Below are 26686 nucleotides of genomic sequence, written 5' to 3'. Positions count from 1 at the left end.
TATTTTTAGAATTTTCGACAAAAGGATAAACAAGTACAATTTGACAAATTATTAATGCATTATTTTGATTTCTACCACATTTTCACTTTAATCCTTAAATTCTTTTTTACTCGAATTAAGACTTAAAAAATTTTCGATAACCAAAATGAAACCAACTTAGAAGTTGGGTGACCAAAACGAAATTGTAAACATGATGTGGACATGATTTGACATGTACAATCAGCTAGGGATGAAGCGAATTTTTTTTTTGAGGAGGCTAGAATTGAATTATAATATTTTAAGAAATCAAAATATAATTTTACAATGTACTAACTTATAATGCCATTATTTTTGAAGGGACTAAATAGAATTTTTTTCATATTTAGGGGGTAAAGTGTAATTTTACCACAAAATAAATTATAATTTTACTATTTTAAAGGGACTAAACTATAATTTTTCATTTTGAAGGAGGCCAAGGTCCCTACTAGCCCCTTAGCTTCACTTATGTAATAAGTTGTTAAGGATTTAATACTTGGGCGACTAAATTGAAAACTTCCTAAAAGTTAGGTATGAATTTGCAATAAATTTTTTTGTATGACCAAAATAAAAGCGTCCTAAAAATTGAGTGACCAATTAAATAGTTTACCCTGACTTTTTCAATTTAATCACTAAAATTTTTAAAATTAAATATTTTAGTCATCGTTGTTAGATTTTAATAGAAAGATAATGTTTTTCGTATCCTAGTCTTTTTGCCTTTTTTGCAACATGCGTTGAGGTTAGATTCTTAGTACTAAGGGTGAGTAAAACTCGATTTGATTCGAAAAAATCGAATTTCAAGTTAATCAAATCGAGTTTTTTTTTTGAGTTAACTCAAATAAGTGTTTCGAGTTAACTCAGATAAGTAATACAAGTTTTGAGTTCGAGTCAAGTTCAATTTTACAATTCGAATAACAAATTAGTGTAAATATCCCTTTAGTCCCTATCAAATTTGAAAATGAGCATATTGTTATCTTTTTAACAAAATTACAAAAATAATTCAAAATAATTTTTAAAATTTACATTTTTAAAAGTATAAAATTTTAAAAATTATAAAAATATATAAAGAGAGTAAAATTTTAAAATTTTCTAAAATAATAATTTAGAGACCTAAATAAGTTAATTAATGATTCAAGTTTATCATACTACAAATATCTTATTCTTTTCCTTATTTTGCTTTGGAAAAATTTCAAATATATAGTTTTAAATTTATGTGTTTTAATATAAAATTAATTATACCGTAACAAAATTTTAATTTAACATGTTTATTTTTTAATTTAACTTGATTCAATTTGACTTAAATTTTATTTCATTTGACTCAATTTAAAAAAATTCAAATCGAGATAATATGATAAAATAAAATTCATCAATTTAATTAACTTGAAATTTTTTTCACTATTTGGATCGAACGCGTAAAATACCCTTTTTAAAATTTTGAGTAAATAGGACTGCAAGAACGTGTTGAATGCATAGCTGGCGGTGACACCGAACGCACTCCTTGTTTCAAAAGCTAACTAGTCAAAAGACAAAAATACCCTTCCATCTCCATTACCGTACTATTTTTTAAAATTATTTTTCAACTAACCTAACCAAAGCAATGGTAACCAGAAAGAAAAACTAACCAAAGCAACCAACCCGTCACTCCACTCCTTTGCCTATAAAAACCCTTTCCCACATCCTTTTTAGACCTTCTTTCGTTTCGCTTTTGGTCGCGTGCGTGTCTTCTACTCTCGCTCTCTCTTAGCGTTCCCTTTTCCATCCAGCTAAGTATTCTCAGTTTTCTTCTTCCTTCCTTGCTTGCTTGCTTGTCTCCGTTTTTTTATTAAAAAATTCTTCGTATAGATCTGGTTTAGATCTAGGGTTTCTTTTGGTTCTTTGTTACTGCTCGGCTGTTTATGTGCATGTCCGATCTGCAGTTCGTAAAACCGTTTCAATGATTTTAGATTTTCTATGAACTCTATCCTCATGCGTCGAATCCGTATTCTTCACTCGTTCTCGGTCGTCTTCCTTTACTGGTTCTACGTTTTCTCATGAATTAGCATCTCTTTGTTCATCGATCTTCTTATCTTGATCTAACCCGACTATTGAAAACTTCAAATCTCTAATTGTCATTCAATTTGTTAATTCCAATTTAAATACTCTTCCCGGATATAAAAAAACTTTTCTTCTATGGCTGCTGTGCAAAGGCCAGCGAGTTCTTCTGATTCCGACGAGAGGAAAAGGAAGAGAATGCTGTCGAACCGTGAATCCGCGAGGCGGTCGCGTATTAGGAAGCAGAAGCAGCTCGAGGATTTGGTTAATGAAGTGAGCGCATTGCAGAAAGATAACAGCCAGCTCTCCGAAAAGATCAACGTCACAACTCAGCGCTACGCCGAGATGGAATGTGCCAACAACGTGTTGAGAGCTCAGGCAATGGAATTGACCGAGCGATTGCGGTCCCTGAACTCGGTGTTGTACATTGTTGAAGTCAGTGGGTATGCCGTTGATATACCGGAGATTCCAGATCCTCTGATGAAACCGTGGCAGATCCCTTGTCCAGTACAACCAATTATGGCTTTGGCCGATATGTTTGAGTGTTGATGGAATAAGTAAAGCTGTCTTCCTTGTTGGAGCTAATGTGAGTCCGTCCTTTTGTTGGAGTCAGTTTGTGCTGTTAATTAGATTTATGTAAGGGTGTCCTAATGTTATGTGGAGTCTGCTGAATTGGGATTTTTGGTTTTGTAGAAACCCTTTGGTGTGTTTCCGTTTTCTGTACTCGTGGATTTCTAGTATGGAATGTTAGTTTTGGATTTCAATGCTTGCACTTTTATTGTCAATTTCTTTGTGATTTATGTGTCGATTTTGGAATCATAAACATTGTGTTTAGCTGAAAAGCTGCTATGATTCTTCAGTGTCGATAAGGGTTGATCCATGCCATCCTTGGTAGAGTAATTGAATATTCAATAGTCGAATGTAGCAGGTTTTGGTTGCATCGGCCCGTACGCACCGTTTCCATAATAAATTGAAACAGTCATTTCTCTTTTCTGGGTAAACGAAAATTCCGATTTCTATCAGTTGTATTGGTTTGTTCGATTGTATTGACTGTAACATTATGCATGAATAATATAAAAATATATAAATTTATTTTTGTTACTAACTTCAATTTTCTTACTACACTAACTTTAAAATTTAAAGTCTAATTAAGGGAAAGTAAATTTTAAAATTTAAAGTAGATAAATTAATAAATAAAGAATTTATATAGCAAAAATTTAATTAAAAAATAAATTTTAAAAGTTTCATGAACTTGATATTATTGTAGATTGAATAATTTAGTTGTTTAAATTGATGATTATTATATATAATTAATCAATATTTTTATATTTTTAAATATTATATATATATATATAGTAAATATTGATAAATTTGAAAATAAATTGATATTAATATGCATAAATTCTATCTATTAATACAATACTAACTTCCTAGACTCACATGGGAGTTTCTTCCTTCAATTGTGTGAATGCTGGAAATATTGTTTTGTTGATAGAGATAAATTGGTAAGGGTTGGGATGATGGATCCATTGCTGTTTCCTACCGACTTCTAGAAGGCTTTTGTATTTTGTTGACTGATTCAATCAAAAATGGGTGACCCAGGTTTGGAGGAGGAATTGGCATATTAATCACGTTTGATTGATCCACCCTCCATTATTTATACGATACGTTAGGTCAACATAATAATAGCTGTTGCGTAGGCACAAACAACATAAGGCAAACCTTAATTAATACCGATATAACCTCTATATCTATAACAACTCATATTACCTATCAATTGAGTCTTAATTCTTATCCCTGAATTTATCCATTATTGGTATCTTTATATTAACACTGTTAATTGTGCTAACGTGGCATTACTAGTTAATTCGATGTTGGCTGTCACATGATAAATATAAATTAAAAAATATAAACATATAAATTTGCTTGCCATGTAGCATCTTGATATATTTAGCAACACCAGATTAACTAGAAATTTCATGTCAGCACAAACTAATAGTGTTAGCGTGAAGAGACAAACCTGATTGGCCGAATATAAGTTTAGGGAGCAAATAGAAAATGAGGGGCCAACTTATATATTATATGATTATGTGGATGTCTTTTATCTTTTTATATTTTTATAAATCAATAAAATTTTGTCCATAACGAGATTAAAACCAAGGACACCATAAGTGTAAAGCTTTTTCATTTACCATTTTAATCGAAACAATTTTTATTTTTATACTGAAACTTTAATGAGTATATTTGTATATATTAATAATATTGTTGATTGATTTAGAGTCGCAAATGAACTCGATACCAATTTAGGTTTGATGATAAAACTATAATAAACAATTGTATTCATTTAGTATTCTTAATATAATATGTTTGTATTTAAATTTCATTTTATTCACAATTTAATCTATTTTATTATTATCTGTTGTATATTATTTAAACATACTTTTATGTTCTAAACATATAATAAAATTTCTAGTATCCTTTATAAAAATATTTTATTTTTATATAATAAATCAATAAAATTTATAATCCATTTACAATAAAAAATCTATTAATATAATTAAATAATCAATTAATTTTTATTTATTTTTAATAAATATATTTATTACCTAATAAATAGATAGATTTTACGGTTTGCTGTAGAACCTTCTTTTCATCATCATGCATCTTAATTTGGATGACTGTTGCCAGTCCACGCGCCGCGTTGAAGTTGGAATAAATATGAGATTAATCGGATCAATAAGAAAATGATTTGGCTAACGCTACAAAAAGATTGAGTCTTTATGTGCTTTCTTTCTTTCTTTCTCTGACTTTAAAATGAGAAATTCAACTTTATTAAATATATAAAACCTTATATATGGAAAAATAAATGCATTCAGAACAAAGGAAAATGTATTATAATAAAGTGTCCATTTAGATAACATGATATTGATAAAGTTTCATGATATAAATTTACGATTAATTTTTTATGCGTTTAATAGGATTAAATGTATATTCTGTCACGTCATATTAACGGAGACCTAACTACAACAAAACAAGTTTTTAGTGGCTTTTTTTTAGGCCTATAGCGACACTTATTAAAGCGCCACAAAAAACACCGTTGTAATTAAAGCCGCTAAATTTTGCAACATTTTACCGCTAAAGAACATGATCTTTAGCAGCGCTTTTCCCACAAATGTCCTAACAAACGATGAAAAAAGGATCGATCTTTTAATACTCTAAAATTATTTTGAGCAATTGTTTTCTTGATTAACCTATTCTCTTGTCCTTGCTCTGACTTTCGGCTTCTTTGAGTGAATTGGCTTCCGTTACACTACCTTAATCTCTTCATTATGCCACATGACTAGAACTTAAGTTTGCTATAAATGCACTCCATTAATCAATTAATCTTCATAAGAAGCTTTGTGCACATTCATCTCAAGCTTTGATCCGCAATCCGTGGCACTTGTTCTTCCTTGTCTTACTCCCTTATTGAACTTTTTATCAACATATAATGTTTGGCAAAAAACGAATATTCTAACAAATTGTTTTTTTTCCTTTACTTTTCTAAAAATATATCTAACAATTTTATTTGATATAAAAATTCTTTTGTTAAATATATATTAATAATGATTATATTTTTAATTGATATAATAGAGATATAAACTATTAATTAGTTTACATTTTGGTCTCTCAAATTTTAAATGTTACAAAATGGTTACTAAACTATTTGAAAGTCTTTATTTAAGTCACTTGGCTATTGATTTTTCTTTTTAAATTCTGACGAGTGAGCTCTAAGCACTAATTCAACTATAAATAGAGTGGATTAGTACTTATTGACAAGTAAAACATACTTTTAAATTTAAGTCGATTTGATGATCAATGTTAAATATTACAAAAGAAAATTGTTAAAATTTTAATTCGTAATTTTTTGGCATTTGAAGTTGTTTCATAAAATATATATATATTGTAGAAGAGAAGGAGAATAAGAGAGCAAACAAAAAAGGTTATACAACAGAAATTTTTACAGCCTAATAACTTAAATAAAAATTTTAAAATAGTCTAATAATCATTTTGTAACCTTTTAAATTTGAGTAGCGCAAATGTAAAATGTGTAATAATTTAGTGATAACACCGTTGGCTGCCAATGTCGAAACCGAAGCTTGCTGCAGCACCTGCTGGCTGCCGCTGAAGGTCTTGATGCTATTGTTTTGTTTGGGGATATCACGATCCCGGGATCAAGATTTGTAACAAGAAAAAGAAACCTATTTCATGAATTGGCATCGTTTTGGGGTGCTGGTTCGATCTTAGCTAATAACCCTTCCTTTTTCTCATCTTGCATACTGTTACATATTTAATCACCTTAACTATAAATATTTAAATATAGCTAGCATCATCAGGCAGTCCCAAGCACTATGTTAAGATTGCATCTGCAAACACCACAAAAGTTCATGCAATCCAATAAAAAGAATACATTCAGTTTCACATAAGAGTAGTCTTACACCCATATTCATCATCTAAAACAGAAGGATCTTCATAAACTTTAAAAACAAAAAAAAAAAAACCCATAGTTTCAATTATCATAAGTTTTGCATTCATCTGTCTCGGGGTTGTCTTGGCAGTAATTCTCGAGAGGATCGTTATCTTTCAGCCTATCCCTGGCGTGGCTGGCTGCTGCACTCAGTTCTTCCACCTCGTCCCAAGCAGCCACGCACTCTCCGCTGGCCGGGTCATCCGAGCACGCCTCTTGTGCTTCCTTGATGCTCTGCTCCACCTTCTCCGATAAGCGATCAGGTGCAGCTCTCACCTGCATCCGCCTGGATTCCAACGGGGACAATATCCTTTTCCATGGCTGGTTAAGGTATGGGACCCTGATGGGGCTACCCTTGGTAGAGTCTGGTAGGCTGGCGATGGCTCTTGGGGTTACGAGGTTAAGAGTGAACAGGGTCGCCATTGTAGTTCTTGTTTCGTCTGTGATGTGAAGAGTGAAAGGGTGTGCAATGCAATGCTTTCCGGAAATAAAACGATAACAGGAAGAAGATCTTTAATTGGGAACTCCAATGGTCCACAAATTTCTTATCATCTTGGAACCAATAACGTATTTACACGTTGCTTGAAATTGGAGATATTAACAGAAAAAGATTTAATCTCACAACTTTATTCCTCATCCATTTTGAGTTTACTTTAACCTTACAAGAGTAAATTATTTAATTTAAAACAAATTAAAAATGAGAAATCATTATTTGGGCTACTAACTTCATAATAATTCTCTAGATTTTTTTTATCTAAGTTAATCTCTAAATTTAGTAATTATTCAGCATAACTTAGGCCGTTGTTTTCATATTGGGGTTTAAATTTTTTTGTTCAAATTAATCTTTAAACTTAACAATTGTTCCTATATTGAGATCTAAACTTGAGAATTGTTCTATGCTGAGATTTAAACTTAAAGATTTTCAAAGAAATATTAAGTATTAACTTGGACAAAAAAAATTCATGCTCCAATCTAAAAATAATTGTCAAGTTTAAGGACTAACTTGTACCAAAAAAAAAGTTTATAAGCATAAAATTTTAGTAGAATAATTAACTTGTGATAACAATTCAATCAAATACTTCTAGTAAAATAAATATGCACCAACTCAATCAAAAAACCAAAAAATAAATACACAATTACAAGCATGATTTTCTAAACTGAACCAGACTAGCCAACCGAACAAAGAACCAACTAAGATATTGGTCCAAAAACACCTTTAGACTAGTTGAGCCACAAATTGCTATGGCCGATTGAACATGGCTAAAAACCAAATGAATTGACAATTGAACTGATATTTTTATTTTTATAAATTTTTAATGATTTATTTAATTGAACAATCCAAACTAATCAAATCAATGATCGAACCAATTCGACCACCTAATTCTAAAAACCTTAATTATTAGTAAAAAGAATTATAAAATATTACTAAATATAGAAAGTAAACTTAAAATGATAGTAAAATGTTAATGATTTATGAAAATTAAATTAAAATAAAAATTAGCTCCCTCAAATCAAAATTGACAAATAGATTTAAAATTTATCCCTAAATTAGACTTTAATTACATTTTATATTATTATTAAAAGAAATACATAAACAGAAGCCAAAAACATGGCGGCCCAGGGGGCACAATATCAAGAAACTGATTGGATTTGTTAAGCAAATATGTGATCATCAAGAACTCAATACAACAATTTTATTCCTAAAGGAAAAAAAAAAAGAAAGAAAAAAAACCAAAACCGAGTTTGCTCATCTTGCATACAAGAGCCAAATGCAGGGATCGCAAAGATCAAAATACAGCCAGAGCTGCCCACAAATTCACAAAACATAAAAACATTTATTCTTCTGCCACAACACTGATTTCACCTTTCTCAAGCATGTCATAGAATGCTCTCACTTTCCTCTGCTCATTCCAGTGATGCATCTTCCAAAGCCCACCAGCGCAAAGACCGAGTGTTATCCCAATAACTATCTCCTTAACGACACTCGGTCCTTTCAAGGTGGCATGAGCAATCCTAGATCCGGCCATTTCACTTCTCTAGTTGTATCGAGTAAACCAAGAAGCAAAAACAAACATTTTCAGTTTCCAACAGTACAAAGTATGGGAACGAACGACTCAATTTTATATGAAAAACCAGAAATGCAACCAGCAGAGGTAACAAATGTTCATAAACCCAATAGTGATAACATAATGCAATTAACAAAAATTTGGGTAACATAACTGGCAATTATCCAAACACTAAGTCAGCACATAGAGGGACCTAGCCAATTTTAATTTATAACAGAACATATGGCTTTACAAGCAATGATTTCAAACTATATTGCTCCAACCAAGTGGAGGGAAGATGAATGGCATATGCAGATTTGTTCTCAAATATTGTTCCTTTTCACCCAAGATGGTATCTAGAATCTTATACACATTGCTTATTTCATCTATATGCTTTGGGACCGACATAGTTTGCACTTACATATTTCGTTAAATAACTTCCATGTTAGTTCCATAGCGATTACAGGCTAAAATCTAGGACTAGACCAACTCAGATTATTGCTTGATGACAATCAAGGCATTGAAACCTGACTATAGTGTCTTCCCTATTTAACGATAGGACAATTCAAAGCCTTCAATTACTACGTTTTACTTGTTACTTAAATTCAACAGCAGTTTTATGCTGTGTAAATCACATAATATCTCTTGGGTCTAAGCACTCAAATCAAAGACGTGTAGCTCGAGATTCTCATCTCTTAGTTTTCCAAACAAAACAGCCAATCCCCTTTCAAATGCGATTTCGAATCTCGGTTGGGTGTTCGAAAAAATAATTCACCCATAATTTCAAAGCATAAATGAGATAATCGTAAAACGAAAAACAGATATTAATTTAATAAATTTCGAAGCTGTTAGATGCCTCAAACGGATCTCAAGATCTTAAAGGACAATAACAATAACAAATAAAAAAAATTTATTTCCCAGTATAGGGATAAGATGGAGAGGGTTAAAAATGGAGGAAAGTCGTCAAGAAACCCCAGAGAGGAAAACGAAAGGAACAACGGAAGAGAGAAATTAGGGTTTACCTGAACGAGGCTGCGATGAAGACTAAAGAATCCAATTGGATGGGGATTCAAAATTGAAGAGGATTGGGAGCTTCAACGACCTATAATCTTCTACAACATTATTTGGAAATTCTCTATTTTACCCTTGTCAAATAGTGGGCTCAGTTTAGGATGGGCCATATATCCAACATCTCTGTTTCTTTCTCTAAATATAGCCAATTATTACTATTGGTTAAAAAAATACTAAAAATATTATTTCGTACATGGATTTTTTACTGCATTTTAAAATAAATGAAACCCATAATTTTTAAAAATAAAATATTTACATGATAAAATACATTGCATTTTTAAGGGATGAGAGATACACATGACCATAAAACATAAATAAAAATATTAACAAAATAAAATAAAAATATTTAAAAATAATGTCAAGTTAACTTAGAAAGTCATGACAATTTATCAAATTAGAAAACTAAAGCAGACCAATAAAAACCATCAAAGATTAAGAAGTTGTCAAGTTCAAGGACCATATCTCTTAAATTTTAATCTTGATCCAAATAATAGTATTTAATTTGATCATTTTCATTTTTATATACTTTTCAAATTCTAAAATTTCATTCATAACTCAAACAATAAATCTATTAACTAGACATTTTTGTGAATATTATATGAAAATAAAAGCATATAATATGATAGCAGCATAAGATTTCAGAAATTTAGCGCACAATTTGATCAAAGCAAAATACATATTCGCTAAAGACTTCACCTATATTTCAAGGTTTAATATTGTCATATAACTAAAATTAAAATTCATATCATCATTCAATATTGGCACTCAAAGAGACACAAAGCAGGCAAAATCATATTTCCAATTATCTCAAAATAGTAAATGTAGACAGCCATGTCATTGATGGCAAAGTTAGCTAAGGAACAAACAGTAAACACCAGGAGGCCTATTCATCACTATCAGCAGTAGCAGCTAGAGGCTGAAGAGCTTTGAGAGGATTCATAATGACACCATCGATAAGTCCATATTCTTTTGCTTCTTTTGCGCTCATGAAGAAATCACGGTCGGTATCCTGGTTAATCTTCTCCAAACTTTGGCCGGTATGGTAAGCAAGATACCCGTTTAAGTTTGCCTTATGATGCAGCATTTCATTTGCCTGAGATTATCATTCAGGTCCAATCGTTGCATTATGGTTTAACAACTGAACTAAAAACGAAACTACATGCTAAGCAAGCTTAGTAAAAAGACATGTTTGCTAACGCTTGGTTGTCTTGTATCATAAACATCAAGACGCGAGATACAATTGAATGTATTCGATATATCACACGGGCTATGAGCCATGGAAGGCAAAAACATAAAATTTAAAAAACATACGAGGTTTACCAAGAAAAAACCATACCTGAATATCAATATCAGTTTGACCACCTTGAGCTCCACCAAGGGGTTGATGTATCATTATCCTTGAATTGGGCAAACTGTATCGTTTTCCTAGAGTTTTGAAGAAAACAAAGGGGTGCAAGCATTTAGTAGACCAGAGGAAACAACAACAAACATCAGAGCTATAAATGGTACAAATCAAAAGCCTTGTATACCTTTGGTTCCGCCACTTAGCAGAAAGGCTCCCATGCTGTTCATGGAAAAATAAAAATATATTCATTACTAAAAAAAATAATTGCATTCACATGAAAACAGAAAAATTTAACCTCTGAAGCATCAATAAACATCTTATTTTAGAATTGCAAGTCAAATACAAAAAGTCTACGATTACCATAAATCAATATCATGTTACTTGTCCAAGAAACTTTATTTATTATATAATTAACACAAGCAAAGATTAAACTAATTGTGGCTTTGAAATACAAAGGTCAGACACTGAGGAGGGGAACATAAGAAGTAAAACAAGTCTTATCACTACACCTCCTCTATCTCCAATAAATTGAAGTATTACAGCCCATTTAGCCAAAAGAAAACATATATTACACATATTGTTATTGATGTTCCATATTTGAGATTTGAGAATATTATGACAGCACTGTAAGCAGAAACAGTTACATCAATGAACTTGTACCTAGCTGCAAGTCCAACACACACAGTTGAGACATCGGGCCGGATATGCCTCATGGTGTCAAATATAGCCATACCTAATATAAAAAATTCAAAACCACGCAAGTTAGACAAGTCAATCCCTAGCTTTCTATTCAAAACAAACTAGATCAATTATAAATACATCATTCTTATTAGATAGATACATTACCAGCTGTAACTGACCCTCCAGGGGAATTGACATACATGACAATGTCCTGTTGACAAGATTAAAATGCACAAGTAGTAAATAAAATACATGGTGGCATTGAAGGTTCCTAATTCTTTTAGGGATAAAAGGGTGAGAATGAGTAAGCAATAAGCATAGAACCAAAGAGACCTTCTGAGGATCAACGGCATCAAGATAGAGAAGCTGAGCTACAATAATGTTTGCCATATCATCATCAACGGCTCCACCACAGCGAACTATTCTCTAACGAATGGAAACAAACAACCAAAATAAGAAGCTGAAACGAGAGGACAAAAAACTAAATTTGTTAAAGCCAAAATTCACATCCAGGTCAAATCCTCACATGTTGAAAAAGTTGGCTGACAACACTTTGAAATCTCTCTTGCACCATGGGAGGTGGCCCCTGCCCTTGTGCATAGGCAGGTAAGTAAGGTGATGCCGGGACTTGCAAATCATCCCTGCATAGTGACAAAGTAAATTTTTTGATCTTTTATCACATATTTGTCCATTAAGAAAAAAAGGGTTTTAGTTCCATACGAGACTTTTACCTTATTGACCAAATTCCCTGTCGAGAAGTTGTCGGAGGAGCCCAAAACTCACCTGTGTAAACAGCTTTTGGCTGATAATTCACCGCATTCTTTTGATTACTGAGAAACTTCTTCAATTTCCTGAGAATAAAAATAAATATTTTACTTTCAAAATTGGACCACCCATGTTGGACCCTCTAACGTTAAGACAAAAAGAACACGGGTTCTATTCAAGATTGGAAATTGGAAGAACGGAAAGACTACCTCCAAGGTTCCAGAATGTCGAATTAAACAGACTTTAAACTTAAAGATGTTTACATCAATTTCCTAGTTTGGGTAAAAGAAAGATGGAACAAAAAAGAAAATACCTGGGACGAAGGGGATGGAAAGGAAGAGACAACTTATTAGAATCGACATTGGTGCTTGAGTTCGGAGAGAAGAGGAAAGAACTGAATCGAAGAGACGAGGGCGATGTCGAAAAGCACGCGCTTGCCATTCTTTATCTATGAAACCAAAACTGAAGTAGCAGTTGACTTTAGAGGCGTGAGGAATGGGAGGAGGGTTTGTCAGGCGCGGTGGGGTTGGGAGGCCGATAAGGGTAGTGTGGATGCCTGTAGAGGAGGAGCGGTGAAGTGGAACAACAAACTTAAACAGCGACTTCCTTTGAATATCTTTTCCCCAACCCAAGATTAATCTTCTTGTTTGACCCGAATTTGGATTACGGACGGGTTACGACCCGTAAGCCAACCGAATACTTTTCATTTTTTTTATTAAACAAAAATACTTCTATCATTTCACTACTCCCCAACTTGGGATAAATGAGTAATAACCCAAATATAAAATATTATAAAGTAGTCACCAAATTATTAATAAATTTCATTTTAGCCATTTAACTATAAAAATTACAAATTAGTTATTAATTATTTAATTTTATCTTTTTGGTCATTAGTTGGCTAACTGTAGTAACTTTTAACATTGACATAATAGTAACTTTAACCCTCGATATTTATGCATTGTGTCAATTTAATTTAATTCTAAAAATATAACCCTTAACATTTTACATATTATGTAATTTGATATTTTTTATATATAATTTTGATTGAAATAATAAAATTGAAATAGTGAAAATTCTTGAAATAATATAAAATCAAATATAACTTCAATTAAAATGAAAAAGTTAAAATATAGAAAATTGTGATATATCGCATTCAAATCTTATAATTGTATTATCTAATTATAAAAGGACAAAAAACATTAAAATAATACTTGTGAAAAGAATGATCTTTTAACAATTTTACAATTAAATTGAAATTTGACCTCAACTGAGTGTAACTCTTGATATATATATTTGCTTGATGAGATCCATAGGATTTTAGAATTAGGAATAAAGCAACATTTAACCTTTGATAACATTTTTTAACTTACTCCTTAAGTTTTAAAATTTAATAATTCTTTTTAATTTGATCCTAAACTTGATTCCAGATTGACGTACTCTTAAAGTGCAATATTCTCACTTAGAAAATTTTAAAATTTTTATGTAAAATCTAGAAAATTTTCAGGTGATGGATACTATTTAAAGATTAAATTAAAAAAGAAGCAGCTAAGAGCCAAGTGGAGAAAAAAATTCAAAGGGTGGGACTGAATATTGCTTTATAGCTTAAAATTATTAAGCCAAGAAAGAAAGAATTTGTAGCCTCTCTGGATTGGAATGGAGAGGAATTCTTTTATTTATGGATTATACTAAAATAAACACAACTAAGATTTTCTTGTACCTGTAATAATTACATTAATATTACTCCAAAAAGAAGTTTGCATTTGGCTCTATTTTCTAATCCGTCCCTGGGTTGAAATGGAACATAAATGTGCAGAATTTACCACATGCACAAGAGGGAAGTGCTGGATTTCAGCAACACTAGCAGGTAGTTTCAGCCATCTGCTGTTTTTGAATTGCCTTGTAGCACTGCAGACTACAAAGAGGTAGCTTCGACTTTGAATCTCGATATTTGTATGGGTTACCACACGATGGACCCGCACAGTTCTCTCGAGGAGCAGGGTAACTGGATATTCATACCAAAGACATTTCCAATATCAGAAAACTAACATTTGTTAAATTGAATCAACTTAAAGCATTGGAATGGGGAAAATACCTAGAGGGTTTGGAGTTAAATATACTAGGGAAACCCAAATCCCTGGGAAATGTTACTGTTGTTCCTGCAGGACCCATGACCAATCTGATGGTATTTGATGCAAGCATCTCCGCTTTAACAGCCTTCTCCTATACATACATATATGTATGAAAAGATTAGAACAAAATGGTATTAATATACGACTTGCCAAAAGCAGAATTATATTTTGGCGAACTTTTGTTTTCATTCCAACTTCGAAATACCTGTGCCATCTCTTCCTGACGCTTTTTGATTTTTTCTTCCCGCTTCTTCCTGCTAGAGTCTTGGCCAAGTATTTTTCTAATAGCCTCAGCCTACATCAATTAATTCAAACACACTCAATTTTTGCATTGTAGTTCTAAAATCCATATGCAAAGACATTGTAATCCCGAAGCAACAGAAACAAACCTCAGATTCCCTATTGGCCTTCTCAACTTGCATCCTTCGTCTCTGAGCAGCCTCTGCCTTCTTTAGCTGCTGCTCCACTTCCGAGAGTTTCTCCTTTTGCTCTACAGTCAAAACAACAATCACTGTAAAAAAGGGAGGAAAGCAAATAAAAAATTGCATAAAAGGTTATGACAGAAACAAATGCTCACTTCTTGATGGGGCAGGTGGTAGACCATTTGGAAACTCGATTAAGCTTGAGCCAGGCGCAGAAGAGGCATCTTTGCTAGACTGAAGAGCCCGTTGACGTGTTGTGAGAGTTATTTCCCTCTTACTCTCCATTGATGGCTCAACAGATTCTTTCCTTTGCTTCCTTTTCTTCTTACCTTCAAGCTCACTATCAGATACTGGTTCATCTTCCTCCTCATAATCGGTATCCTCAGAAACCCTATCTGATCTATGCTTCCTTTTCTCATCTTTGGCAGAACTTGAAGTGCCAAAGTTTTCTACGTTGGAAACCCTGGAGAGTTTTTTCTGTTTCTTGCCTGGTTCATCATCATCTTCCTTATATGCTGGACTAATCTTCGAAGTTTTAAGTTTTTCCAAATAACGGATCTCATCATCATTGTCATCTTCACTGAATTCCCCATCAAGTAGACGTCTTTTAGGGGCCCGCTTGCTTTTACGAACCGTGCCGGCATGGTCTCCTTGTTTACCAGAGGCATTCTTTCCAGATGTCTTTCCCATCAAAGAACCCTCCTTCCCAAGTCTAAAACCACCTTGGGAGAAATCTTTCCAGGGTACACCTTGCAAACCACTCCTACCTGGAGGTGAGTGCCCATCATTGCTACTTCCCTGCATTAACAACATAATTAATAATAAGACAAAGCTCACTAATACATAATCTTCCATACGAGTATTAAGACTTTGAAACGGATCATTTATCTCACAGAATCTTCCAGATAATGCTAATCTATAAGAACCCCACATCAAATAACAAAAGAGAAGACTTATTTCAATATAAATTTGCTATTATTGAACCAAATGCTCACTACCTGGAGACTGTTCTTCCTTGCATAGGACCCAGTCCCTGGCAATCCATTAACTGTCGAGTTTGCATGAATTGTGCGCGTAACTCCACCAACCTTGAGCTTAACCTTTTTAACCTTGCTTTCATTATTATCAATAACAGCTTCTTGTGTTGAACTCTGAATCTCCGCATCTCTTGACTCTAATTCCGACCACTCTTTCTCCTTGGTACTGCTTTTCCAATTAGCAGGGGCAAGTACACCCTTGCTAGAACGCTTACTATTTGACCCACTTCGCCCTGGCTCATTGTCATAAAATGCATTGAACCCTCCATCTTGTTTCTTTCTTTTATGGGATTTGTCAACTTCAAAACCAATGTCAGGAGAAATCCTAGAAACATGTTGATTAAGATTGAATTCTTTCCGCTTCGAATTAGCATTGACAACAGCATTCTCATCACTGGAGACTTTGCTCACGTCATCCGAAGGTGGTGTCGATGACAATGGAGAGTGATTCTGGCTTTCAGTATAAGATAGCGAATCAGGACGAGGCCGACGAGAACTCCTCTTCTTCCTCACAGCATTATTTGCACCGTTAAACCGACTACCCAACTCTTCCATGGTGGTAAATAACTTTACCAGAAGGATAATCTAGCAAGACCACTAATCCTAAAAGAAGGAAAATGAAAACATGAGATTTAAAACGCATAGATCCCAGAGCATAACAAAAGCAACAACAATTCATCACGGGGTCAAATCAGATCAAACAAGATAATGGAAAGAAAAAAAAAGGCTCAAGAATCTCATAAAACATCCTTAAAATCCTATAAAACACAAAATGGGATCAAAATTAAACACATCCCCTGAAAACCGGTTGAAGCATCATCATCAAGCTAAAGGAGTTTCACCAATGTAAGCAACAGAGAGGCCAAACAATCAATGACTTCAAATTTCATAAGCAGTTGATCAAAATATCAAAGATTACCCCAAACCCAAAAGATAAATTCCAATAATTCTATAAAATTAACCCACAATTCAAAATGGGTCAAATCAAAGCAAAGCCGAGATTAAAAAACACCCAAAATCACAAGAACCAACCCATCAAAAACCCCTAAAAAAATCAATAATCGAAAAGTAACCAGAATTCAACCCCCATTCAAACCCATAGATCAAATTAGCAAATAGGCACGAATACTCGACCATGTACCTTCTTGAACTAACCGTGCAGAAGAAACCGAGGAAATCAGGGAAGAGAAAAAAAGAGAGAAGAAGAGGAAAGAGAGAAGGAGAAGGCGGAAGGTAAAATAGATTAGGTGGGAATGTGAAAAACAATAAAAGGATTTTCGTAGAGAAGGGGAAAAGAAAGAAAGGGAAGAGATGGTAATGGAAGGGTTAAAAAGAAAAAGAGGCTTTAGGGTTAGAGAAGGATAGGCAGATGTTGTTATAGTAACAATTATCTGCTGGTTCACCATTATTTTGCTATTGCCACACCACCCCTGTGTTTTCCTTTTTATCGTTTGGGTGTGGGCTGGAACTTGGAAGGGTGGGTTTTGAGATTGATTTTTTTGGATATTTGACTCGGTCACTCGACTCGCCGAACCGACTCAGCCCCCTCCCCCTCTCTTTCTCGCGCTTTTCTTTTTTCTTTCATTCCGTTCGTCCTTCTTCGTTTCTTAGTCTTAACGATTTTAATTTTTTTTTTTTACACGGTTTACGCTGCAAGAGCGTGCGTAGGTTAAATCCCTGCGCACAGAAGGATATATGATAGTAGGAGTCCCTTCTTTTATTTTTAGCCGTACTTTGTGCTACGTGTCTCTAAGTTATTTGGTCTACTTCTCCCCCGTTTGGGTGGGATCGTCTCCTCCCGTATTGTGAAATTTATGAATGAACTGTTCAATAGTTATTCTTGATCGGTGTTCATATCTACTTCACTAATAGGGTTGAGATTTGGGAATATATGTTTCAATTTTTACTTAAATTCATATATAAATTAAGTATTATGATCTTATTTTTATATTTATTTTATGTAATTAGCCTATTTAAATTTTTTATTAATAATATTAAATTTTATTATAAATTGTGTAAGTTGTGAATTGAGTTATTATAATTTAATTTGATTAATTTTAATATATATTTTTTTTAAATTGAGATTTCATTCATAAACTAAATGAGAATAGTTAAATTGGTTAGATCAAAGTTTACTATTGGTCTCATAAATTGAAGATTTAATTTTTTTTAATTTATCATTTTAATCCCCATACTTTTCAAATCTTGAAATAATAACTATTAAATCTATTAATTAAAATATTGTGATTTTTTAAGTATTATATGAAAATAGTAAATCAACATAATATTACACATTTAGCAAAATATTTATCACATAAGATTAGAAAGATAGAAATTTCTTACTTCAACAAATTTGGTAGCTATTGATTTGTCGAGATTTAAATTTTAAAAGTTAAAAAATATAAAGACTAAAAATGACCAAGTTATAATTCAATAATTCAATCTGTGCACATAATACAAGAGTTAATGGTAGAATTCGGCCAAGGATAAAATAAATAATAATGTAATTATATAAATTTTGGCCCATGAACTTGACAATTAGTTCCACTTTTGTACTTGTATTTTTTTCACTTTGGTACCTAAACTTGGTAATTAGATCTATTTTGGTTGCCGAACTTAGATTTTGTCTAGGTTTGATAATATGGCTAGTGTTTCTTGAAACATTACTGGATTGGTCAGTTGAATTAATTGAATTGGGAACTGACTGGTATATTAATCCAAATAAAGAGGTCAAACCCATTAAATTGAAAAATGCTCAAAAACTAGGATAAAAACCAATAGCTAAATAGATTTAGCAAATTTTTTAAAAATTTTATGAAATTTTAATTAATTATTAAATTATGTTGGTTTAGATCAAATTTTAATGGTATAACGGCCCATTATTTCATCGTATCGGATTAAAATTTTAGATAAAATTACACAATTAATTACTATATTTTATTTTTTGAATAATTTAATTTTTATTTTATTTCTTTATTTTCCTTCTCTTTTCCTCTTCTTCTTTATTTTCTCTCTTCTAATATACTGCAGAATATTGTGCCTAAAAGTTAAAGGATAAAATTAAAATTTTAACCCTATCATTCCCCCCATCTTTAGAGAATTTTTCAGTTTTGGGGGTGCTGAAATATATACCTATCTTTTTTTTTTTCTGCAGTTAAATTAATCATGTTAAAATTTAACAACTTTAAAATTCTATTGGTGTATTAGCTCCCCATGTTTTGCAGCTAAAGAAAATTTAGAGTAAAATTAATAATTACACACAACAAAAATTCTTAAGTTCAATCGAAACTTAATCTTGACTAGTAATAAAAAACTGAAAGTTGAAATAAGAGAAATAAGTAAACAGGCAATAACATGAATCTAGATTGAATGCTAAGACTAAAAAAACCATAAAATCTACATTGGGAGAGCTAGGCAACAAACTAAAAAGTCTGCTAAAATCAAATTAAGGTCTTACATAACAAAATATGAGAAACCTGAATGCTAATTCGATGAATAAAAATAAAATAACACAAAATTCAAACAAGAAAAAGAAAAAAAAAAACAATATCCATGCCCAGCTAAGGAAAACCCTACACAAATTTCTAAGAAACTAAAAGGAAGAACTAGGGATTATGAGGTGAGACAAACATGAATTGAAACATTTAAAGAAAAAGTACAAAGCAAACAAAAAGGAGGACGAAAAAAAGAGAAAAATCAAAGAGTTTTATTAAATTTTCTTACTTTGGATTGAATAAAAATTGATGAATTGAAATTTGATTAAAATTTTAATTTTATCCTTTAACCTTTAGATACAATATTATGCATTGAAGAGTACGAGAAGAGAGAAAATAAAGGAAAAAAGAATAAAGAAAAAAAGAAAAAAAATTAAATTGTTTAAAAAATAAACAGTGATTAATTGTGTGATTTGATTTAAAATTTGTCTGGTATGATGAAATAACAAGCATATTAGATTACCGTTATACCATTAACAGTCTATAACAATTCAGTGGTCATTTCATAACAAAATGACAATATAAATAACTAAAACGTAACAATTCAAACATAAATGACTAAAATGTAACTTGAAGTAAACAAAAGTGTCTATTTTGATAATTTAACCAAAAAGTTCAATATAAAAATAAGAAAGAAATCTAAGAAACATATGTACAAAATTTCATCGAGCACTACATGCATGGGGGAAACTTAAAAATTGGCACAATTAGGAAGAATTTACCCATTCTCCATCCCATGCAAACTACATTTCTAAAAATCCTATTTCCAATTTTATCATTTCCTACCAAGTAAATTTCACATTGTTGTATTCAGTTCCAAGCTTCGGTATGAAGGATCGATTCCGCTTCACTTGCTCAACCTTGAGAATTGTTTATCGTCCTTCATGCAGATCTTCTGAGGAAACCGCTGTCCGTGAAATGTCATTGTCGAAAGCACTTAGACCAGAGCAAGGACCAGAAGAGAACATTGAAGACATCTCATCAGACTCAAAGGTAGTTGAAGATTGCCTCTGGTTGGGCCGGTTATTGGAAACAGTCAACATGGAATCCTGATATTCTGTAATACGCTGCACCATTTTTAACGACTGTACTACTTCACCCATTGTGGGCCTTTGACTCGCCTCAGGAGCAACACAAGCAGCAGCAATTGTGCAAACTCGTATGAAATCTTCTTTCGGGTACTTCCCCCCGAGCCCTGGATCAGAAAGCTCTTCCAGCCGATCCTTGTCTCTTAGGATTGGCCTCGCCTGAAACCAGAACAGCCAACTTGAGTTATCTAGCAGATCAAGTGATTAATAAAGGTTCAGGTCCACCAATTCCTAATCGCATAAAATCCGTATATAGAAGCATTAGCAACAGTGAGGCTAACTCTACGTTACTACTCACCCAAGTAACAAGGTTTTCCTGTCCTGATGGTTGTGACATATCTACAGGTTTCCTTCCTGTGAGTAACTCAAGCAGTACGACTCCATAGCTGTAAACATCACTTTTTACGAGTAGATGTCCAGTCATTGCGTATTCAGGAGCTACATACCTAAAAACCAATGCCGCTCTACCTTAGTCTCAATTTAAACAAGAGAAAGCAAGATTTACAAGGGTAGTGTATGAAAACCAACCCAAATGTGCCCATTACACGAGTAGACAGGTAATTTGTTCTGCCTTCAGGTGCTTGTTTTGCAAGTCCAAAATCAGCTACTTTAGCATGAAAGTTATTCTCAAGTAATATATTGGATGCTTTGAAATCTCTGTGGATAACACATGGTTGTGAGTCCTCATGCAGGTATGCAAGTCCTCTTGCCGCATCAAGTGCAATCTTCATTCTGGTGTCCCAGTCCAAAGGACAATTTACTCCCAAGGGGCCTGAGGCAAAACAGGGTAAAGTCAGCATAAAGTATCACAATTGACCGCAGCTAAAAGGATAACATCAACAAATGAGCTGCACACAGGGTCGAATTTAGAGGGGCAAAATACCATGGAGCCATGATTCTAAGCTTCCATTTGGAACAAGCTCATAACAAAGTAGGTTTTGTGAAGAGTCGCGACTACTATAGTAACCTACAAGTTTCACAAGATTACGATGATGCAACCTGCTAAGCATTTCAACTTCAACCAAAAACTCTTTATCTCCTTGTGGTCCTCCATTGGTAAGCCTTTTAATTGCTACAGCAGTACCATCACTTAAAACACCCTTGAAAACCCTGCCGAACCCCCCTTCCCCCAGTATGCTCGCAGGAGCAAAGTTGTTTGTCGCCTCTTTGAGTTCTTCATACTGTAGAAACCTTGTACTGCTTGGGTGGGGAAAAGATCCTGCTCGCTCAACTACATCTGTTGTCCTTGGCTTTACTGAAAAAACAATGCAAGGGGATTAGACCATTTATAGTGTCAGCAAGAATCTGAACATAAAACAATACCACAAAATCAATCTGCAATCTCATTCATAAGGTGTGACTAGATGTGCAAAATCAGGCACACTAATGTTTTCTGAAACCTTTTTCTTCCTCTCTTCTTTCAGCTCAATCACGAGATCCGGTTAGCAATTACAGTCATCCTACTTGAAAAGGATAGGGAAAAACGAGTTTTCTTATTCCACATTTCATCAACGTATAACTAGGGACGAGATCAGTGCCAGTTCCAAATGTTATTAAAATAATCAAAACATTTATACCTTAGGCCAACAGAAAATTCATAGTTTTTTGCTTATAAACATACCAGATTCCTTGGGAAATGCTTCTGTCTTTCCCTTATGGAATGTGCACGAACAAATTATAAGCACTGATATTATAGCAAAAACCAGTATGCCAGCAGAAATACCAAAAATAAGAATCAAATTTGAATGGTTCCCCTTGTTTGAAGAGCCAAGTGATGTAGAATTGGAGGATAGATGTGCCGGTGCAGCTCTAGGTCTAGAAACCACGATGGGAGCTGTGAACAAGATGCTGCTTTGTTAGGAAAAATAAAATAAGATAAGGTAATTCCCTATATAAAATTACAGTAAGCTATGAGATGCCAAGAAAACTATAGCATATAAGAACTATATCCATTATCCAATCAAGAAAAACATTGAAGTTATTTGATCCTAGAAGAATTTAGGTTGCATCATAAGTTACCTGGGGCAGGCGCTGGAGGCTCAAACCAGGTAAAATTAAGGATTTGGTAATCCCCAACTACATTTGGGTCAAAATGAACCCTATGCATCACAAGTGAAGAGTTTATCTTAGATGCATCACTGGCAGAGAAACTGATCCCTGTGTGCGGAATAATATCCATAGAGATATTTAATCTTGATAAACTGAGCACATAAAAATTGATAATCTCAATTTGGTTAGGCAGCAAATCAAGCTGAGAAGTTAACTCCACTAGAAAAGCATTACGATCAGGGTTTTGGGAAACATTTAAAAGGAGAAGGTCAAGCTTTATGGGATACACACAATGACAGCCATGAGTCCCAGGTTTCAAAATTGAGTCTGGTTGGCAACAATCTGGCCAAGTGAGAAAATTCTCATGTAAGCATCTTATACAGAATATAAATATAAATAACAAATGCTCAAGATGCTGCCTTCTAACTACATCTTGCATAGAAGAGCTGTAAAAGATGTAAGAGTTGCAATATGTAATGAATGCCTAAAGAAGAAAATATAATAGAGCTGGTAATAAAATGATTTACAAAATATCTTACTGGACACTTCAGGAGACAATGGTGGTTGAGCTAAACCAGCTGGAATTGGACCAGCACTGATCTGAGTAGGGGCAATATTTGGCAAGCCCCTACCAGGAGGCACCAACGCACTCCTCTTCATCAATGGTTTTGACAGGCGTGAACTGATAGGAGGGTGACCAGCAGTTATCAATGGACCACGAAGAGGAGATTGGGCTGGTGCTACAAGTGTTGGTGCACTGCGAGGGGCAAAATGTCTTCGGCTTGGTCTATGAACCAATGGCAGATTGGAAGGTGAGGGAAGATCAGAAACAGCTGGTGCACCCTCAGCTGCTGTGGTTGGAGATTGTGCTGGCACTTGAAGATTTCCGGAAAAATCAGCATTGGTGATGGAAATTGCACAACACAGAACAACAAGTTTCACCAAAAATGAACAGACATTTCCCAACGCTCCTGTTATGTTATACAAAGAATACATTCAATCAAGCAAGGAACCGTATATATATATACATTCACACACATAACAGATAAAAAAAAAAAAATCCAGTGTCTACGCGACAATGCATAATAACTCCAAAAATTAAATGTGAATCACAAACGTGACTGGCCACAAAAAAAATGTAAACCTAATGCACTGAAATGCAAGTATACTTCTTTATTTGCAAAATAATCGACCTTCTTTCTTTCAAGGACCTATATAGCTAATGTCGACAACTATTTCGTGAAAATAATCTATCTACTGAAAAAATCCTTTTTACCTTTAGAACTCTTTCTCTCTTCTCTCACTCTTAAGGGTTCTTCTTCTTCTTCTCCTCATTCTTTGCCCAAAACATAGTAAGCATTATAGCATAAAAAATAACTAGTAGGCAATTCACAGTCCCAAAACTAAGTTTCCAGCTAAACCAAAACATCTGCATGAATCAATGAAAGCTTTCCTTTCTTATATCTCTAAGTGTAACAAGCAAATTGAAAATAAAAGAATACAGGAACTTGTTGACATAGCTGAATCTATCTCTTTGTCTAGGTTATCTTTAATCGACGATGAGAAGGAAAATGAAGATATAACTTTAGTCTTCGTCCTAGATTTTTGTTCAAGCAAACCAAATTGGAAACCATGAACAGTTAAATTTCAAAACAAAAATGGCAAGTTATATTCAGTAAATTACCCCTGGGATTTAAGAGGGCAAGAACCGACATCACCAACGCCGTTGATTTTAACCGGGGACAACTCAGATCTGGGGAAATTCCAACAAACCAAAGCCGAGATCACAGTTTCAAATGAGCATTAACACCTCCAAAGACATAAAAGCAACACTAGGAGAACAACTTATTTGCGACAGGCAACAAGGGAGGATTCAACCGTGGAGACAACACCACAAGAATCGGAACTCGTACGAAATGACTCAGAGTCAGAATAGCCATTTCTGAGTTTCCGAGTCGAAGAACTTCAGCTAAAAGAGAGAAAGAAGGGGAAAGAAAGAAATAAAACCCCTCGAGTTTGAAAATGAGAGAAAAAAAAATGAAACAGAGAAGTAGCTTTGACTGTTGGTGAAAACTGAAAGCAGTTGTGGCCTTTTTTCACTCCATCTTTTTGGTACACTTTTCTCCTTCACTTCGTTATACTTATGAGTTACTGAGTATGTTATAGGGGTTTTAGTTTTTTCGTAAAACTACAACAATAGTCATCCAACTATGCATAAATTTTCGTTTTAGTCACTTAAATAAAAAAAGTTATAATTTATCACTAGCTTTTTCGAAAGGCTTAATCCAAAAAATACCCCCTAAACTATACCCGTGTTCTCAAAACGGTACTTAAACCTTTTTTTGTCATACACAAACTTAACTTTCCGAAAAAAAATTTAACCAATCAGGGGTTGCCACATCAATGGTATTTGACTTTATCCTTTTTTCCGGAATTTGAAGGGGAAAAAGTAAAAAATATTAAATGTAATAAAAAAAAGTAAAAGGTGGAATTTACTTTACCAACTCATTTAACTGTATTATTACTCTCTCATTAAAAAAAGAAAAAGAAAAACGACGTGATCCAATCACGAAATAATACGTGGCATGCCAAGTAAATAATTTTACATAATTATTTATATCAAATAATTCAAAAAATAGAAAAAATTATAACTAAAAGTTAAAAATATTATAAACAAATAATCAATATATAATTAAAAATATTAAATTAATATTAATATTAATATTAAAAAAATTCTTTCCTCCCACCGGCCTTCTCCCTCTCCCTCTCCCCCACCGTCTCCCTCTGGAAATCTGAAAACAGGCCCATGAAAACAGAAAAAAGAAAAAAAAACCAAGTCCACTGTAGAAAACCCAAAAACATAACACGATGTAACAAACATTCATTCTACCGATCTTTTCTTTTTTTCTTTGATGGATGATGATGATGGGAGGGAGAAGAGACGGTGGGAGAAAGGAAAAAGTTTTTCTTAAATATTAATATAATTATTTTTAATTAACACTAACATAATATTTTTAATTATATATTTATTTATAAACTTTTTATATATTTTTAAAATTTTTATTTCAGTTTAGTCAGAACTCAGATACAACTGTTGTTTCTTGAGTCAGGAATTTTTTTTTCTCTTTTTTTTATTACATTTAATATTTTCTAGTTTTTCTTTTCTCAAATTCTAGAAAAAAAAGGGTAAAGTCAATACGGTTGACGTGGCAGCACCTGATTGGTTAAATTTTTTTTCTGACACTGTTAACTTTTGGAGTAAAATGAATAACAAACGTTAAGTTTGAGTACCGATAAAAAATTTAAATTACCATTTTGAGAACACATGTATAGTTTAGGGTATTTTTAATTAAGCCTTTTTAAATTGTCTTTTTGGTCATCTGTTTAAGTGATTAAAGAATGATAATGTTACATTTTCTTTTAATTTGTGAAATAATAAATTTAGTCCATACTTTTATACCTTCTCACTTTGACCTTAATTATATATAAAAATTATAAAAATATAGAAAATTATAAAAAAATATATAAAATTTTATCAAATTGAAGTATTATGGTTAATGCAAATAACACCAACACCAACCAAAATTACGGACAATTCCTTCAACAAGTCGAATAAGAAGGCTTTCATGGAAAGAAAAATTACCCTAAAATCAACTCCACTTGACTATTTTATACAAAAAAAATTACAAGTTAGAGTAAATCCCAGATTCCAAATTAAATTTCAGTACAAAATTGGAAAATTACTTGCAGAAATATCAAAATCCAACCATTAACACCAAAATATAACTTTCTGTGGGCAGTTTCAACACCCCATTTTCTTCTCCCAAAACAAAAAATAACTATAAAAGAAAAGAAACAACACCAAAAAGACATGGATAAAAAAATAACAACATAGTATACAATTAACAATATAAAGGAAAAACATAAAGTAAGAAATACGATGCGAAGTATGACTTATCTACTTCATTAATGTATGTGGTAAATTGTTGGATTTAGTTTTTAAGTAT

General features: G+C 32.9%; 6 protein-coding genes across 7 annotated transcripts; 1 reads left to right on the top strand and 5 right to left on the bottom strand.

Moving 5' to 3' along the window:
* Window positions 1–1701: 1701 nt before the first annotated feature.
* On the top strand, window positions 1702–3053 carry LOC108452111 (bZIP transcription factor 53-like). Its single transcript, XM_017749897.2, has one exon. The coding sequence runs from the start codon at window positions 2185–2187 to the stop codon at window positions 2593–2595; it is 411 nt and encodes a 136-aa protein (XP_017605386.1). The 5' UTR covers window positions 1702–2184; the 3' UTR covers window positions 2596–3053.
* A 3417-nt stretch (window positions 3054–6470) lies between these two features.
* Window positions 6471–7065, bottom strand: LOC108471318 (calvin cycle protein CP12-1, chloroplastic). The gene has a single exon (XM_017772954.2). It carries the CDS (start codon window positions 6974–6976, stop codon window positions 6596–6598), a length of 381 nt encoding a protein of 126 aa, XP_017628443.1. The 5' UTR covers window positions 6977–7065; the 3' UTR covers window positions 6471–6595.
* Window positions 7066–8089: 1024 nt separating this feature from the next.
* On the bottom strand, window positions 8090–9768 carry LOC108470305 (cytochrome c oxidase subunit 5C). Of its 2 annotated transcripts, none has more exons than XM_017771611.2 (2): window positions 9621–9768; window positions 8090–8589 (listed from the first exon to the last, which is right to left on the bottom strand). In XM_017771611.2, exon 2 carries the CDS (start codon window positions 8578–8580, stop codon window positions 8389–8391), a length of 192 nt encoding a protein of 63 aa, XP_017627100.1. In that variant the 5' UTR covers window positions 8581–8589; window positions 9621–9768; the 3' UTR covers window positions 8090–8388. The 2 variants fall into 2 exon arrangements, with proteins under 2 accessions (XP_017627100.1, XP_017627107.1); XM_017771618.2 differs by having other exon boundaries at window positions 8090–8584; window positions 9621–9763.
* A 580-nt stretch (window positions 9769–10348) lies between these two features.
* Window positions 10349–13204, bottom strand: LOC108451932 (ATP-dependent Clp protease proteolytic subunit 5, chloroplastic-like). Its single transcript, XM_017749676.2, has 9 exons — window positions 12774–13204; window positions 12427–12546; window positions 12222–12336; window positions 12029–12121; window positions 11861–11906; window positions 11675–11747; window positions 11199–11233; window positions 11006–11094; window positions 10349–10762 (listed from the first exon to the last, which is right to left on the bottom strand). Exons 1-9 carry the CDS (start codon window positions 12899–12901, stop codon window positions 10553–10555), a joined length of 909 nt encoding a protein of 302 aa, XP_017605165.1. The 5' UTR covers window positions 12902–13204; the 3' UTR covers window positions 10349–10552.
* Window positions 13205–14091: 887 nt separating this feature from the next.
* LOC108468025 (uncharacterized) lies at window positions 14092–17774 on the bottom strand. The gene is made up of 7 exons (XM_017768912.2): window positions 17190–17774; window positions 16010–16651; window positions 15167–15809; window positions 14979–15079; window positions 14795–14884; window positions 14553–14680; window positions 14092–14462 (listed from the first exon to the last, which is right to left on the bottom strand). The coding sequence occupies exons 2-7, from the start codon at window positions 16601–16603 to the stop codon at window positions 14318–14320; spliced, it is 1701 nt and encodes a 566-aa protein (XP_017624401.1). The 5' UTR covers window positions 16604–16651; window positions 17190–17774; the 3' UTR covers window positions 14092–14317.
* A 2338-nt stretch (window positions 17775–20112) lies between these two features.
* On the bottom strand, window positions 20113–24837 carry LOC108458107 (proline-rich receptor-like protein kinase PERK3). The gene is made up of 8 exons (XM_017757374.2): window positions 24364–24837; window positions 23219–23650; window positions 22650–23021; window positions 22252–22464; window positions 21514–21885; window positions 21159–21402; window positions 20929–21076; window positions 20113–20789 (listed from the first exon to the last, which is right to left on the bottom strand). The coding sequence occupies exons 1-8, from the start codon at window positions 24392–24394 to the stop codon at window positions 20415–20417; spliced, it is 2187 nt and encodes a 728-aa protein (XP_017612863.1). The 5' UTR covers window positions 24395–24837; the 3' UTR covers window positions 20113–20414.
* Between the last annotated feature and the right edge of the window lie 1849 nt (window positions 24838–26686).

This window comes from Gossypium arboreum, chromosome 7 (assembly GCF_025698485.1).
Source record: "Gossypium arboreum isolate Shixiya-1 chromosome 7, ASM2569848v2, whole genome shotgun sequence".
NCBI lineage: Eukaryota > Viridiplantae > Streptophyta > Magnoliopsida > Malvales > Malvaceae > Gossypium > Gossypium arboreum.
This window is presented reverse-complemented; position numbering and strand designations above follow the sequence as displayed.